The sequence below is a fragment of the Vidua chalybeata genome, chromosome 6 (assembly GCF_026979565.1).
Source record: "Vidua chalybeata isolate OUT-0048 chromosome 6, bVidCha1 merged haplotype, whole genome shotgun sequence".
Lineage (NCBI taxonomy): Eukaryota > Metazoa > Chordata > Aves > Passeriformes > Viduidae > Vidua > Vidua chalybeata.
The window spans coordinates 31,366,354-31,383,855 of NC_071535.1; the positions used below are offsets into that span (position 1 = coordinate 31,366,354).

General features: G+C 33.1%; 1 protein-coding gene across 4 annotated transcripts in view; it reads right to left on the reverse strand.

The window, feature by feature from the left end:
• FMN1 (formin 1) overlaps positions 1-17,502 on the reverse strand; it is a 170,509-nt gene that overhangs the window by 72,668 nt on the left and 80,339 nt on the right. For all 4 annotated transcript variants that reach the window (XM_053945797.1, XM_053945796.1, XM_053945795.1 and 1 more), the window contains exons 6-7: positions 10,633-11,396; positions 7,484-7,634 (exon numbers count right to left, since the gene is read on the reverse strand). In XM_053945797.1, the coding sequence (XP_053801772.1) occupies positions 7,484-7,634; positions 10,633-11,396 (915 nt within the window). The remainder of the gene's footprint in view (positions 1-7,483; positions 7,635-10,632; positions 11,397-17,502) is intronic.

Here is a 17,502-nt window from a genome sequence, read left to right on the forward strand (position 1 = left end):
GAGATTAATGATTTTAAAGGGCAACTGACTGCATGTTCACATGCATTTTTGACAAATTTACACATGGTCACAATACCAGGCATTGAGCTAGATGCAGACTAACTGAAATAGCTTCAGCCAAGTAACTGAAGGCTAATAATTAATTCATTAGAGAGCAAAAATGGAGGACCATGGCAGCAGAACAGCTTACATTGAGCATAAAACTACTTGAAACCCATAGTTAGAATTCTAAGTATTATATTGTAATTTTGTCATCGATTTTTAGAATCAATGTGGAACTTGAAAGATTTTGCAGTTAAAATATATAATCAGTAGTAAAACAGAGAATTAATTTTCAAAGACACTAACTTTGTCCCAAATGATGGTTATTCTGTCACTAAGGGGGAATTACATATGTGTGTGAATTCCAAATAGAAAGGAGACACCAAAAAAATCAGCACTTTTTCAGTTCAGTAAAAACATAAGGCAAATAAAATGAAAGTTTGTAAAGACTGTGTTGAACTATTTAGTCTATGCTTTTAAAAGACAAATCACCGATCGCCTCTCAGCATATTGGGGCTTGTTTGTAGCTGGCAGTGACAGGTAAGCAGCTACAAGCCAGATGACGCCAGCTGATGCTGTTGTGCCAGCTGGTGGGGTTTGCCAGCTGCCTGTTGCTTCTCCAGACTATGAATGTATTGTTGTAATGGATGCAGCATCTTCTGGCTTAGTGATGAAATTGTGACTGCTGGTCATAATTAATTTACCTCACTGATCTATAGCATTATTTGATTTTTGTGGGTTTTTCCCCTATTTTTTAATGTTAAGTTAGCTGATTTGCTGTACACAAGTGTCTCATTTACATCTTTCAAATATTTATAATATAATTAAAAAGTGAAGATATACCAAAGCTTGAATACACTAATAAGTTATTCTGTCATTCCCATTAGAAGGGGTTTCTCTAATGTAGCCAGAAACGTATTTCATTAAATACTATATACCAGTTTAGTTTTGTCAAACTGAAATGTCTATATTCTGTCCAGGACACTTACTGGTGCTGAAATCTGAAGAGATTCAGTTTACTTAAGTGATTAAAAGCCAAATCCTTCCCCCTGGTGATGCATAAATTCCTTCCATAATATTTAAATTTATTGAGAAAAGCCATAAGCTAAAAAGCTGTCCTGCATATTACAGTGTTTCCCCTCCATTCCCACTCGTCAACTTTTACAAATCAACAGCCTGGACCCATGTTTGGATTGCTGAAACCCTGTTCAAACACAGGAAGAATATCCTGCACAAGAAGCCAAAGTATGTCCCTCAAGCCACTCTGCATAAACACTCCAAGAGCTACCAATGAAATTTCAGAAGCTTAAGACTAGACATTATCTCTCATATTCCTACTCAAGGGAGAGCCAAATTTAACTATGTTTTCCTCAACATGGATGAACCATAGCTTTATATTTTTTAAAGTCTATTTACAATTTTATTGGCTTAAAAACTTAACTTTTAGTCTTTTTCTAAATTACACACAAAAGGCAATTTATTAGGTTCAAATAGGAGGTATGAATGAGCCAGTAAGAAACTTATCTCAATATCATTACTCCTATCAGAACTGCAAAAATAAGACAAACTACAAAACATATTCACCATGTGGATAATTCTATATTCTACATGACTTCAGGGCTTTGTGATAAACAAGGAATGCCAGTTATTTTTCTCAGCACAGCCTAAAATATAAAAAGAAAGTGAGAGTGCATTGGACAAGCATACACTAGCATTTTACTACTTCTGCTTAAGTTTGAACACTGTTTATTATCTTATACAGACAGCTGAAGACAGTCATTGTGTTTCAACTCCGCAAAGCTTCCAACATTTTCTGCAATATCTGCCCTTCTTGCAGAAACACGAAATGTATTAATTGTAATTCGTCATTTAGTTAGATGGACAAAAAACTTGCTGACAGGCATATCCCTTTCAGTTAAAAAAATGCAATTCACTCAAAATATTGACACTCTTCGTAAATGAGAACACATGTTAATAATTATGTGAAGTCTTTTAGAGATAATAGACAACAGAAAAGCCATTATCTTTAATGTCCTCCTGTGTCTTTGAAATTACAATCATTGCACTAAAGGGCCAAAAATGATTGATGGACTTTCATTTGGAGCATACACCTGACACAAATTACTTGACATATACTCATTTTTTTTGGTAAGATGAAGACAGAGTGGCATCAAAAATATCCAACTATCCTGCTTCTTGAAAAACTATAGATACACTTGAGTTTTTGAGGATAAATTACTAACAAATGCTCAAATATATTGTAAAAATAACACAATGTCAAAATACATGTTAAATCTAGCAATGGAGCTACAAAATCCACATGGAAAAAATTGTAGCAAAGAAATCTTTTTAAAATATTTCTTTTTCAAGATTATAGAGTATCATAGCTTAATACATAACAAATAATGTCTTCTATTTATTTGATTCATATTCAGGTGTTAATGGACTTTACTTTTCCTCCAATAATTTGAACTTTTCCTAAGGCAGATTCAACCACTTCAGAACTATAAAATAAATATGAAATAAATCCCACTCGTTCTGTATGTTATTTATCCACCTAGAGTCTCTGGAAAAGGCATCAGTCCTCTCTTCTCCATTTCATGGACATCAACTCCAAGCATTTACTGCATTACATTAATTCATATAAGATTATAATGCTTCTAGTCTTAATTCAAAAACATTTTTATGAGTGAAGAATTATGTTTTTAATGTTTAAATATATTGCATGGTATTTTGCTTTAATATTGGGACATAACTAATATATTCATCTAGCCAGTAAATTGTCCCAAGCAGAAAAAAACAAATTCTATTCTCAAGACATAATGTCAAAACCTCAGAACACCAGTTTTTATCATTATCTACATAATACAGTAGAACACTAAATAAAAGATTGCATACATGCAGAGAAGATAAATGCACAAAAACAGGAGTTTCCTGAATTATTTCAGAGGGTGTACAGTTGGAAAAAAACCTTAAAGGTTCTTCCAAAGGTGCTACATTTTCCAAAGGGCTGCATGATCAAAGAAGCATGAGCAGTCACACAGTTTACAGAGCTTCTAAACCCAGATAAGCATTACCATAATATTTCAAGTCTTCAAGTATATGTATTTGTGTACTAGAAAGTTACACCTGACCTTCATTTAACTTATATTGGGTTTACATTGCATCAAGTGAATGCACTATATTTTTCCAAAATAAATTGTTATATTCCTAAAAATAAGTAAAATCACCTTCTATGCAGTCCTTTAAGTTGTATTACCATTGCTGCTTACATGCTTAATTTCCCTTCCTTTCTTCCCCCACATACTTGTCAGAAGCCTCCAGAAATCAGTGTAACCCAATAAGCCATTTCTGTCTGGCATGAATACAACAAATTTGGGAATTATGAAAATGTTTTTGAAAAAAGTATATCCAGCTGTTTCAATCCATAGGACAATGGACAGAAGGTGGACTTTATGTCTTTTAATTGATTAACAGTGTCAAGATGTTAAAAAGGCACTCAAGATGTCATCCACAGTATTTCTGCACTTCAAGACAGTTATCAATTATATGTGTACCATTCTAAACAAACTTTCCTAAAGATCTCCAAATACAGAAACACAATTTCCCTAGCCAAATTTTTTCTGCATTCCTTCGGTATCCTTGCTCTTAGAAAGCTTTTCATAATTTTTCTTTGCAGCAGCTGCATGCATTTGATTACACTTATACTGTGTGTCCCCATCAACCTTCTCCTTTCTAGACTAAACAATCATAATAATTAGATTTTTTTCCTTAGAGACTACTTCACTTTTCATCATTCTCCCTTTTCTTGACTCTTTACTGTTAGCAAATTCTTAATGAAGGGTTGTAGTGCCTAAATCTAGATGCAGTTCAACTGAGACATGGTTGAGTAGTGTCTTACAAGCAATACTTCTTGATCTATCAGAGTTCTGCTTTTCATTTTTAGTACTACCATGATTTGACAATTCATGTTTCTCTTGTGAGCTACTATAATGCAAGACTCTTTCTGCTGAACTATTAGCAGTCAGCCAGCTGTACCCCATCTTATTTTTTAGGTAGCTGAATATTCTTAATGATATTAACCTTGTGGTTAATTGCATTACCTTTGTGCATATCTTTGTTTGTCAGACCAGATCTCAGATACATGAAAGCCTTGTGAAGGGATGGTGACTCTGCCACCTCCCTGGAGAGTCCATTCCTAAGGCTAATCACCCTTTCTGTGAAGAAATTCTTCCTAAAGTCCAACCTAAACCTCCCCTGCTGCAGCTTACGTAAGACATTGAGACATTTCTGGTTGAAAATGGCAGGTGTCTATCAGCTGTAAGTAAAAAAAAAAGCACAGGACACAGTGAATTTTTTAATCTGTGTTACCATACAGTGTCTACTACCTGGAAAAACGGGTAAGAACAGAACAAACTGAAATTTCTATAGGCTTTCCACAGAACCATTCATTTCACAGCCTAAGCATACAGATTATTCCAACTGGTTCCACAAAACTAACAATTCTGAGAATAAACTGAATAATATGGTTTTATTTGGAATTGTAAAAGAGTTAAATGAGAAACAATTACCCTCTAATTTAAAAGATAAAATCTTACTTCCAACTGAAAAATGAACTTGAGTGTGAGGTACTGATGTAATTCCCACTCAAGGAATAAAGTACTGAATAATCATGTTTTAATAAGCAGACCTGCACCATCTATTGGTCTGTCATTTCCCTAAATACCAAAGAAGCTGAACTTAGTTTGTATAAGATGCTATGAAATAAGTCATAGTTTGTGCAGAGAAAAGGTTTAGTGCAGGGAATGGGTCAGTCTTACAGGTATCATTAAATAAAACAGTTTAACTATTTCAAACACAAGCTACAACCTCATTGCTGTATCTGTATCTTGCTCTGGAAGGTTCTTCTAGTGAACATGAAAAAGGAATTTGTAAGTACGTACATAATGACACAGCATCAGCTAAATCTGTAATATACTATGAGCTTCATAAGATTCGTGTTTCTTAATGTCTGTAGAAAGCATCTTTAACCAGACTATACAATTCCCTATAATGTGACACTGGTACCATTTTTAAAACCAGACAAGCAGAAATTTATGTACTGAAGCAAAGACAAAGATTCTTGCTAAAACCCTAGTAGATATAATTGTTAGGAAAAAGGCAAGAAACTTTGAGAGCCAAAAGAAGCATGAGAAACCAGAAATGAAACCAGCCGAACTGACAGCTTTATATTGATCTACAGGAGCTCTCTGTTATTATCTACTAATAAATCCTCCCGTAAGTAAATAAAATGCCTCTCTACTACTGTATCATTTGCAGCCCACCAAGACTGATCCACTGGAGCCGGCCTGCACATATCTGGGCTTTCAGAGAAAAACACAGGACCATCGAAGAGGGCCAACTGTCTGTAGAAACATTCAGCTGCTACTGAGTCATTTAACTGAGAAAGGTTAAAAGACAGGATACACTAAAAGAAAATGTTTCTGTACTCAATTAAAATTTTCCTTGAATTCTTAAAGTGGACTTATTTTTAATATTTAGTTTGACCAAATGATGGAATGTTTCACACTACTGACCACGAATTTTGTAAATTCTCATGGAAAACCCTACAATTCCCATGGTTTGTAACGCCATGATCACAATCCCATCAGTTTTCCAAACTAAAGACATGGTAATAGATATAATTCTGAATTTATTTCTAAGGAAATTAATTTTTCTATTATTCCACAGTACTTGAAAGGAACCTTTCCATTTCATTAATTTTAGTAAAATATCCATTGCCTTAAAATAGTAACTTTACCTTTAATAACAAAGCAGAATATTTAAAATGTTGGTAGAAATAAAAAAAGATGTCTTTGAATGAAAATACACTGGTTGCTCACAAGAAATAATGCATATTATTATAACAATATGTTCTGTAAGTATTACCCAATTAAATTTTGCACAAGCCAAAAGCAATCTCTAAAAAATCACGTTACTCAAATAAGTTAGTTTACAAAGCAGGAAGGAAAAAGAAAAAAGTAATTTCATCTTTCAGTATACAGGCCTAATTCTGTACCTGGTTTGCTGTCACCCTCTTGGAGAAGTACTCCCTTAATTACTGAGATTTTGAAATAAAAAAGCAACTATTTGCACATATTAATTCCCCATTAAAGTTACAGTGATTAAATTCCTCAAAGTTCTTTAGAAAGCTGTATTTCCTATTACATAATGCTTTCTGAAAAAGGTAAATTAATGAAATGTAAAAATAAATATTAGAAAGAAGGCATAAGGTAGGTGACTTAATTGAATTTATGGATACAGCTGCTGCTACATGTCACATTCACTTCAAGTATTTTTCAAGTAAAATATCTCAAAATATTTTTCACAGAGATGTTCATGCCCAACTTCAGTCTACCATATGAAGGACTGTAACAATTATTTATTTGGTGTGCATTTACAAATGACAGCATGTCCCCATCCAGGCCCCATTTTTAATTATTTACTTTTTGCATTGCATTAATTTGAGTTCTATAAATTCTACAGCCTTACTGATACTTCTCATTAGCTGTTGCATTAAGACACAATACAGGGAATTTATGACCAAAGATGTTCTGAAACATCTAAAACATGTATACATGTTTCACGTTCTGTGTATTATAAAATTGAAGGTAGCAAGCTCAGCTCACATGCAAAGTGCCCTCTTGTGGTTCCATGCAGGTAAACTCAAAGAGATTTAAAACACAATAAATGTTTCAGTAGTTTCTGATGTGTAATCATATTGTTTTAGAAAAACAGTATTGATTATTATTCAATCAAGAATTTTTCTGGCAGCAAATACTACTAATGGCATTTGTTTTTCCTATCTGCACATCGCAATTAGCAAGTGCTAGCTGCCTCTGTAATGGATCATATCTAAAGCCGACTGTATCTGCGCTACGGCAATGACACAGCTACTGCACGTAGCTTTGGCCTTTAAAGACATGATTGTCCTGCTCTTTCCTGACACAACTCCTTAGCTACACTGGAAAAAAAAACTGGCATTCTTTATTCAAAATGTTGCTTTTAATTTTATTTTTCCAATAAAATTAATCTCAGTGGAAGAGACGTTTGCTAGAGTAACGAATGACAGGCATTAATTATACATCAGCTCTAGGGCAAATAATGTCCTGAAATACTGGCACTATCATATATTAATTAGAACTTTAATTCTATTCTCCTATACAGCATTTTTTCTACCTCACTGGGATGCGGAACTTTCATTATCAAAGGCAAAAAAATTCCAAGGTAAATAATGGCACTGCATTCTCAAGCAAGAAAACTGAATCAGCAATCCATAGTTTTCTTTCTTGCTCATTCACAAAAAATCCAAAAATTAAAAGGGAGTTTTCTCAAAATGAAAGACTGAACAGTATCACACACACACACAAAAAAAAAAGACAAACAAAGAAACAATAAATACCTTTTTGGCCTTGGTTTTCTTTTCGTAAGTCTCTGATAATGGTTTTCTTTTTTCCTGAGTGGTGTCTTTGGAGAATAAATATTCAAACTCAGTAGTGTCAAGTATATCAGGTTCTTCCAGTGATTCCCATAATGTTGGCATAGCAGTTTTCCTATAAAGGGAAAGGTAATAATAAAATTTTTAAATATTATTAAATATATATAATTATATATATCAATATATATATTAATATTATTATTAAAACCGTAGTAGATCTAACCAGAATAAATGAAAATCCATGATATATTTAAACTCAAAGCAACACAAAGAGCATTCCTTTCCTATATCTTGCTCTTGTAAGGAGTCAAAAGTTTTTCTATTAGTTTAAGTTACTAATTTCAGCTATTTAGTCCATGCCTGCTAGACTATGCATCATTCGTATTGTACTGTTCTTTGCGCAACAACGGCAGCTTGTGCAAATATACGTCAAGAGATTTCTGCCACTTCAAATACGATTAGAAGTACTCCAATGTCAGCTTTTTTGAGAAATTCCCAGTAATCTATTTAGACCTATAAAAATAAACAATATCAACAAATAGTGAACAAACTTTATTCAAGCATATTTTAAGAGTGTTTGGGGAAATTTGTATAGGACCTTAATTACTTCATGTTATCCACAGATGTTGTATCCTCATATTTATCCTTGCTGTAGTTCTGAGAAACTAGAGTAATTATGTGGCTTATATTTTGGGAGATTAGCCAGTATTCTTCTCCATTCAACCAACTGCAAATTTTAAATGCGGATTATCTTTCCTTCTTTTTTTGCCTTCCAAGACCAGATTTAGTTTTGGATCAGTTGGGAGCTTGTTTACACAGTCCTCTAGTTTTATCTAGATTAGGGGAAAAATAATATGTAGTGCTACAAACATTGTACATCAATTCTAAAAGGGCTTTATTTCAAAAATTTCAATGTTTCAGGAAAATATGTGGGACAAAACTTCTGAGTGTTCTTGTCTGTTTATCAGTAGAAGGTGGGACCACGTCTTCCAGCAGATGTCACTAAAAGGCAGTGAAATTATTTGCAATTACAAAAAAAGTGATGAAAATCACTATAAAATACGAATGGCTGATGTCACTAAACATAGATCTAATATGAAACAAAACGGAATACCTACCAATTCAAAAGGAACCAATTTTTTTTTTTTTTCAAATTTAGGATTTTTTTTTCTACTTAACTGTCTACTATCATGAATGTTTAAGGAACTTTTCATTTTTTTTCTATTAGCATCTGCTGATGCAGCATATTCCGTGTCACAGCACATGCTTAGAGTTCCACAGCTTCGCTCTTCCTGATATTAGTTGCTGTCCCTGAATCAGGACAGTTGTGTTAGCAATACTGAAGAATGAAGGATTCTTTCTGGCTCTGCAACAATAAGTCCTGGACAGCTTCTCATCTGAGCAGCAAATCCTTGAAGAAATTTCCAGTTCTAACACAGACCATGAAAATGCTGCACCATTACACCTGGTGACCAGCAGTTCATCAGAATGCAATGAATTATCCTTCACCTTGCAAAAGCTTGGTGAACCAGCACTGTCTCAGAAAGAAAACTTTTGCTTAATTGATTCAATGGGAAGAATTTCAATAAAGTTTATCTATGGACCAACACTATGAAACAATTATGCTAAAGAAATACTGGGAAAGTAAAACCAAAATGTTCAAGCCTCCTGCTCCAAAATATTTCAATTCTGAAAAATTTCAATTTTCAGAAAATTTTAGTTCTTTTTAATTCTGAAAAACTAAGAATATACAATGGACATTTTAGTAATTTCTTTGTTCTGGCCCAATATTTTATATAAAATATTAACACCTTACAATGTTTTATTACATCAGAATAATGGTACTTTCTCATAAAAATAAATTCAGAGCTATAAAGTAAAATAAAACTCATATTTAAATCCACTTAATTGTAGATATTTACTTCAAACAGGTTTAAATATAATAGAGAAAGCTGAAAATAAAATATTATTATAATATTAAATAATTTAAATAAATACATAATTTATAAAAATCATTATTACAGGATAAATAAACTAAAATAATTTCTAAAAATTAACTGTATATTATAATATAATAGTAAGTAATATACTGTATGCATATATTGTATAGCATATATAATACTATGATGCATTATGGCTGTGAGCCATATACAGTAATATAATTTAGCTTATTAAAATGTTTAAATTTAGCATCTTGGTAATTGCTGCTAGTCTAACATAATTTTAAACACAGATAATAATGGTTTGTACTTTAAGATCCAAATAATAATGTAATTTCATTACTTGCATTAATACAAGACCTGAATTAAGGAACAACTCTTCATTAAAATAAAATAGTCTGTGTCACTTAAGCATCACCCAAAAATCCTTTTTGATCCATCCCTCCTAATGAGCTCTATATTACAGTAATAAATACAAGAAGGAAAGTCAGAATCGGTCAAATCTAAAAGAGCAGCTGAGTAACTGTGGCAGTAAGGTATTAATGCTGGTCCAGAAAGTGTGACTGGGAAAACTGCTTTTCTCCCATTAGCTAAATAAACAGGTAGCATAAACAAAGACTGTAGGATCATTTCAAAAAAACCTGGCCAAAAATTTTTTATTTATGCCTGTTTGCCAAATGAACACTTACAAACTAATTGATAAAACAGTTTCTAGAACTGGAATCATAGAGGATGACACAACATAGTTCTCTGGAGAAAGGATCACATGAAGTGACTGGAAAGCAAAAATGAAATTAAATTCTTACCTGACCAAACTTTAACATTTCAATTCTAATTCTAATGCAGACTTAATTTTAAGAAAAAAAATATTTCTAATCTCTTGGCTACCCTTTTACATTTTAGTGCTAAATCTGGGAAGCACCCTGTCACCATGGTTATCCAAGCAGTGCTTGAATTATTGGGGAACAATGCCCAAATAAAACATGTTTTTGCTATAATGCAAAAAGTTTTCATTTATAATACATATAATTTTAATTTAAATATGATATTTTAAAACAACTTATTTTTTCAGACTTCTAGAACTGATTCAGTTTTTTTTTTCTAGAATTACATAAATTTCACGTCTCTACACTGACCTGTAGCAACTCTAAGTCCAAGTAAATATACTTTTACCTGTTATCTTGCAATTGTATTCGTGTCCAGTACAAAGGCTTCATGGGACGGCCAGGTTCAATGGCAGGTTTTCGAGGACCTTGGTTTGAGGATAAAGTGCTATTAAAAAAGAACCCAGGTCCAGGAGGTGGAGGGGGTGGAGGTAACCCAGATCCAGGCAGTGGAGGAGGAACAGGAGGTCCCAGCCCTGGAAGCGGTGGTGGTGGTGGCGGCGGTGGTGCTTGAAAATTCCTACAGCCTTCAGAAAGTGGGGGTGGCAGTGGTGGACCAGATCCAAACTGAGATGTCAGTGAAGCTGGACCCATTGGCAAAGGTGGTGGTGGAGGAACTACAGCGGACAGTGAAGAATCAGGAAGGGGAGGAGGTGGTGGTGGAGGAGTCAGCGTTTGTTTTGGTTGACAAGACAAGACACTTTCTGATGACTGTACATTGTAATTGTCCTTATTTTCACTTTGGACAGATATACTATGTGTCAAAGAAGAAATATTAAGCTTTTTGGGTACTATTTGGTTATTTTTCACAGCTCTGTTTTCTTCTTCACTAGGCTTTATGAAAGTTTCTCTGTCAGTCTGTATACATACATTTCGGTATGCCTTTGGTGGGTTATCATCTTCAGTAGAAACACCAATATCCTTTGCTTTTTCATTTCTTCTGTTTAATTTATTATCAAGTTCATTCTTCAGATGTGCAATGGTTTCCTCAAGCTGAGCAGTTGAGACAGCATGTTCTCCACGAATATGGAATACCCTGAGTTCAAACTGAGACTGCAGAGCAACAAGAAAAAAAACCCTTAGTGCAAATGTTTTTTGAAGTGTTTATTTTGTAGTCTGTTAAAAATCTTCACATTTAAACCACATTCTTAATCAAAGTGGAAAACACTTCTCTTTCCCAGTTCTGTATGGTTTTATTGGAAGCTATTATATAATTGGACAATTACTAATCTTTAAAGACATGTAAGCAGGGTGTGTTTCAACAAAATATATTTTGTAAGTAAAAATCCAAAACATCAATTTCGGCAAATTTTAAGCTATACATTATCTTTAAGCAGATTTACCAGTTTTAAATTGGATGCAGTAATTAATGGTATATTATGGAAAAAAGGTACCTTTTTCAAATGTTTTTCTATTTAATGGCATGAGTATTGCTTATTTCATTTCATATATATGTCATATATACTTATATAGAGAGATAACATATTAGGAAGTAAAAAATAGATTAAACATAATGGAGGTTGAAATTCATTCAAGATAAAACATTAAATAAAGAAGTATCTCAATCTATTCAGTGTTATCATCAATAAAATTCAAAGAGGTACACATAAATTCTTCAAGTTTATCTCTGCTATTAGATTAAAATTTCATTTCTTCCATATATATTTTAATCTACAATTCAGGAAAATAAACAGAACCAAGAGAATCAAGAGAATTTCACTGGATAACTAAGTAAGTAACCAAAAAAAAACCATTTTTCTTACAATATGTCAGAAAGATACAAAACATTTGGCACAGAAATATGTCCTTTAAAAAATCTAATACAATCCAATACTGCTATTCCAGGTTATTAGGTCCCTATAAGTTATTTTCTGTTATGCCATGATACTATCAGGCAGCTGGCTGATATTACCACGATTCTTTGCAAGGCAATGACTCCTGGAAGAGTTTTTCATAGTTCTTTCAGGATCCCTCTACAATAGGGAAGCCAACCTTTTAACAGAAACAGCTAATGAGCTGTGATTTTCCCAAATTCCTAAAGGCATAGAAATTTACAGTTAAAATGCCCATGCAGTGCTTGTCAGAAGTGGCAACACAGCACTCCCTACTTACCATTCCAACTTGAGTATTAGGACAGAGCTACAACTTTAAAGAATTAATTAATATGCATCCAAGTCATATATGTGTAGCTCAACATGGCAAATATAATGTAATAGTTGTGGTTTTATATTGTAAAATGATGACTGACTAGATATGTAAACAAGATACTCATAGGGGTATGATCAGCTTGGATTCTAAATCCTCCTTTACACTGGCATGTGTAAAGATGGGAAATCAAGTTTGAAGTCTTACAGAAAGAATCAAACAGATTTGCATTGGAAACAACCCAATTTCTGTTAATTTTATAGACAACTCAGAACATATATGTATAACAATACATTTCTTAGCTTTTTTCCTTTTCCTACTATTAGTCTATTGGCACTCATTTTTATTATTAGTTCAATTCAACTATCACAAGCTTTTCTGCTCCAAAGAAACTGCCTTTCTTTTTAACTTGGCATACTGATCCATAAATGAGGTAATGAAGTAAGTTTGCCTTGAGGAATTTAACTGAGTTTTTTTTATCATAGTACTTTGCTCCTATTGGACATCAAAAACTCCCTCACAGAACAATTTACTTTGAACATTAAAGATTTTCCCAGCAGTAAATCTGAAGCCACCTTAAAAACACACTGTAAAAGAAGCACAGTATCTAACAAAACTATTTATTACCTTTAAATGGGCATAAAAGCAACTGTGTTAGTGTTATAAGCCTTTCCAAATACACATCTCCAGTTTTAATTTACAATACAAAATTGGTAAAGTCAAAATTATATTTGAGGTGAAAGAATGAAAAGAAGAAAAAGCATAAAACTTGCACGTTTTCAGAATTATTTTCTGTAACTTGAAAGAATGCTATAAACAAGAATTAAAGCTAAAATTACCAAGCATTAGTAATTACAAAAAAAGAGTAATTCTTCTATTTAGTAATAAGTAGTAAACCAATTTTATTTTAATTACATTTCATCTCAAATAAAGTTTTATTCACCAAAGTAAGATTACCTTTTATACCTCCGCTAATACCTTCAACAAAAGTGTCAAGAATATGAATATTAATATGTATTATTTTTTATATATATGCATAAACAATACATACATATTCTTAATAAAGGTCTGCTCCCTGGAAAATATTTCTTAAAATGAGATAAAATGCTCTAAAGTCATATGATAAATCAAATGAAGAGCAAACATCATCAAAATTTAATAGTTTGGTCACAACTATTTGAGACAAGATAAAATGGAAAAATATTTCAGCAGGAAACAAGATATTTGATGGAGGGAAGGTATGGGAGGAAGGCTGGAGGAGCAGAAGGTATTAGAAGTCAGCTGAAACTAAAGCTTAGAAAGCCATCATACACATGAATGAACACGATTTATTTCTGAAGAAGGGTAGAGGATTTTGAAACCTATTAAAGAAAATTTCTGTAAAAATTACTGTATAAAATGAAAGTAAGACACTACAAAGAACAACGTGGGAGATGTTCATCAGCAAGCTTTAGATATATTTTTTTTCATTTGAAAACTGTATTTGCCACTTTGCTGACTGGTATAGAAGCCTGGTTGCTTGGTTCCCAGCAACACTCATTTAAGAAATCTGGATTGTATAGCTACATTCAATACCAAATAAACTATTGCAAGGAACATATTTCTATTCCCCTGACCATTTCATTTTCTTGCAGCAATAATCTGCTTTTTCAGAGAGTATCAAATTAAGCCCTCAAGCCTCAGTCTGTTAAGGTTCTCTGGCTTTCCATTGTATCAGTGACTCTTGCCAGTCAGCCATTGACATATTACTCCCTCTCCTGTACATATACACACACAGAATTGATACAGCTGCCTAAATTTCCATGACAGTAGATATATATTTTTTCATGTTACTTCTATAAATACCACATTTGAAGCATGAATGTTTCATTAAAGCCTTATTACTATTATTTCTTCACACTGCTAGCTTAGAAGAAAAAGCCCTAATGTGCTGAAATCAGATTTTGATCATCAGTTTGAAAGTACCTCTTGAGTATTTTAAGCCTAACCCACACAGCAATGTGCTACTGAAAAAAGTTGCCTTCCTTTGGCACAATCTTTCTTGCATTAATTGTCAATATTAAATAGGCAAACAATACTATGCTATTAAGCTGAAGTACACTATTAAAATTCAGAATTCACAATAATTTTATCAGACAAGGAAACAGTCTGAAAATACATGCTGCAATTCAAGAAAGAGGGCTGCAGTGTACATAGCCACAGAAGGGACTGATCACATCACAGACTGATCAAGTGAACCCTGTATTAGGATAAAAAGAATTGTCATATGCAAAAAAAGTAATCTTTGTGCTTTATTCAGTACTAAAAGCTGTGGATTTTTTCAGTTTAAGAGAAATTCTGTCCCTGTGTTCATGACCACTGCTATTGAAATTCGGGGCAGCTCATTTGGTCTTAATTTTCTAGGTTAAATCAACAATGCCTTTTGTCTCCACCTCTCCCTTACCGGATAATGCTCCCCTTGTTTCCCTAGTTTCTTTCTGTTTCCATTGCTAAAAAATACTTTCAGTGAACCCTTAAATTTCCTTTGCAAGATGTGATTCAGCTTGAGTATTGTCAAATGCCCTTTTCTATTCTGAATTCTAAAACTAGCTTTCCTGGCTAATGTACCTCTTCCTTTCTTCCACAGCTCTCTGCTTCCACCCAATACCCATATTGAAGAGGTTGAATAAACAGGCAGTTCTGTCTATCCTTCTTGATAAAATGTCTTTTGCTTCCAAATCTGCTCTTGCTTGGAATGCAGGCTTTTTTGTAACGCATAGCTGCATTTTTCCACCTCTGATTCTGACTAAAGAAGATTCTTGCCTATTTTGCTTTTCAAGCCTCACTAGTGCGGTTGTACTTACAAATCAGTTTCTTTAATTTGTCAAGATTTGTCTGGTATCTGCCATGAAATGGACAGGATCCATTTTCTTTGGGTAAAACCAATTCACCAAACAAGTGATCCCAGCTGACTCTCAGATCCCTTGAACACAGACATTTATATTTAAGCTTAGAAGGCCTGTGTTATCCGCTTCCTAAAATCTTACTTCTGTTAATGGGTAAAAAAAAAGCCATCCCTAAAAAAAAAAAAGACCCCTCTTTACTAAAATACATGGTATAAGAGGATTATGTAAATATCCAAAAATACTAATACACTGTAACCTGGAAAACAACAGGAGTGCTTGGATTGGCTTTCTAGTTTCTTCCTGTTTTCTCCCTTGACACCCATCCTTCTGGTGTATGTCTCCAGTGACCTCCTTTTGGCACCTGCTAAGTGACTTGATGCAACACAGAGAAAAAAGGCAGATTATATTTTCTGACAATGCCAGCAACTCATCCTTGGTCCCATGGGACCCAGGAAATGATGAGGCATATCCTCAAGGAATAAAAATTCCAAATATTGAATCAGTGTACAATACTGTCATTAACCATTACAGTAGCAGATGATAAATCAGAAATTAATAAAAAAAAAGACTAAATCCTCTCATTCATGTAACCAATAGGTTGTCTAAATGTCTTTGAAATGATAATGTGGATTAACATGGAAAAATCTCAATACCATTGTGACAGCTTTTCTCCGTGAGAGACAAATTACAGTCTCATTTAATACAGTCAATATACTAAGTTACAGTCAATTAAATGCAATCAACTGAAGTATATTTGTTGTTGTTTCACTGCTTTATATAATGTGATTTTATGTGAACAAAGACTTTTAACCATGACACAGAACTGCTCTGATATGAGAAGCTGTAGAACAATTTGTATGTTTGAACACAAGGAAAGTATAAACTTCTACAGCAATCTATATTCAAAAAAACAGTAGCTAACTAATTAGACAAGACTTATTTGCACCATAAATGTCTAAAAATCATGAGAATTTTAACAGTAAAATATAAAAAAAGGTTCTCTAAAACACTGTTCAGAGCAAGCAATATGCAGAACTTTTGCTTTGAAACTAATAAGTTCATGCTCCACTGTCAAAGCTTAATACTTTTTCACTAGTGTTTATAATGTAATTCTACTCTGAAAAGTGACTGTGTAAAAATGACACATATTTATTGAACAAAGCTGTTCTAGGTATATCAGAGACAGACTTCTTCTTTAACTGAGAAACACACACATTTACAAGTTTTTACTCTAATTAGAGTGAAAAAATAACATATTAGGGAGAAAGTGAGCTCAATTTTATTCTCTTCTCTGACTTTTATACAGTGATTGTTACATCTAATTAGTTACGTATGCCAAGCCATGAAAATAAAAAAAAAAGAGGGAACAAAGAAGACACAATGTATCCAGGGATACAGTTAGGAGATGTGGATATGTTCTAGAGAGGAAGATATTAAAAAAAGGAAAAAGAAAAAAAACCAAAAAAAAAAACCAAAAAAACAAGAATTACTGAGTTGCCAAGTAAAAGTTTTTTTAATATACTTTACAGCCTTTTTTTCTTAATAGTATTTTGGCCATCAAAGTAGTGTGCACAGAAAAGAGAGGAAAAGCAAATTTTTCAGAGAGCCTCTAGCTTGGTTTTGTTCATTCTAAGTAATTTAATCTTCAGTTTTTGGAAGAGTTCACACTTTTTTATTCTTCTATTGTGTTTACAAAAGAAAAGAAGCTCTTTTTTGTTGAATCTCTGTCCTTGAAAAAACATACATTTGTTTCAAATTTTAACAACAATCAGAGATTTAGCAAAGGATTTCTCCACAGGGAAAAAAAAGTTAAACCCATGCCAGTTTACATAAAAATCAAAATTCCTCTCTAACAAATACCTCAATAAACATAACAGTTACATATGGTATATCACCACTGTCAAGGGCACACAGTAAGAATTGTTCCTACACCTCACAATAAAAAAGTAATGACTGAACACTCTCAAACAATCTCAGATCTCTAAATATTAATGTAGCCAATGCATACAGAGTCCAATTTTCTCTAGAATTTAAAAATAATAAATACATAGCTTTATAGAGGAAATGTAGCAAAAATACTTGGGACAACAAACAAACAAATCCCCTGGCTATTTCCTATTCATTGTCCT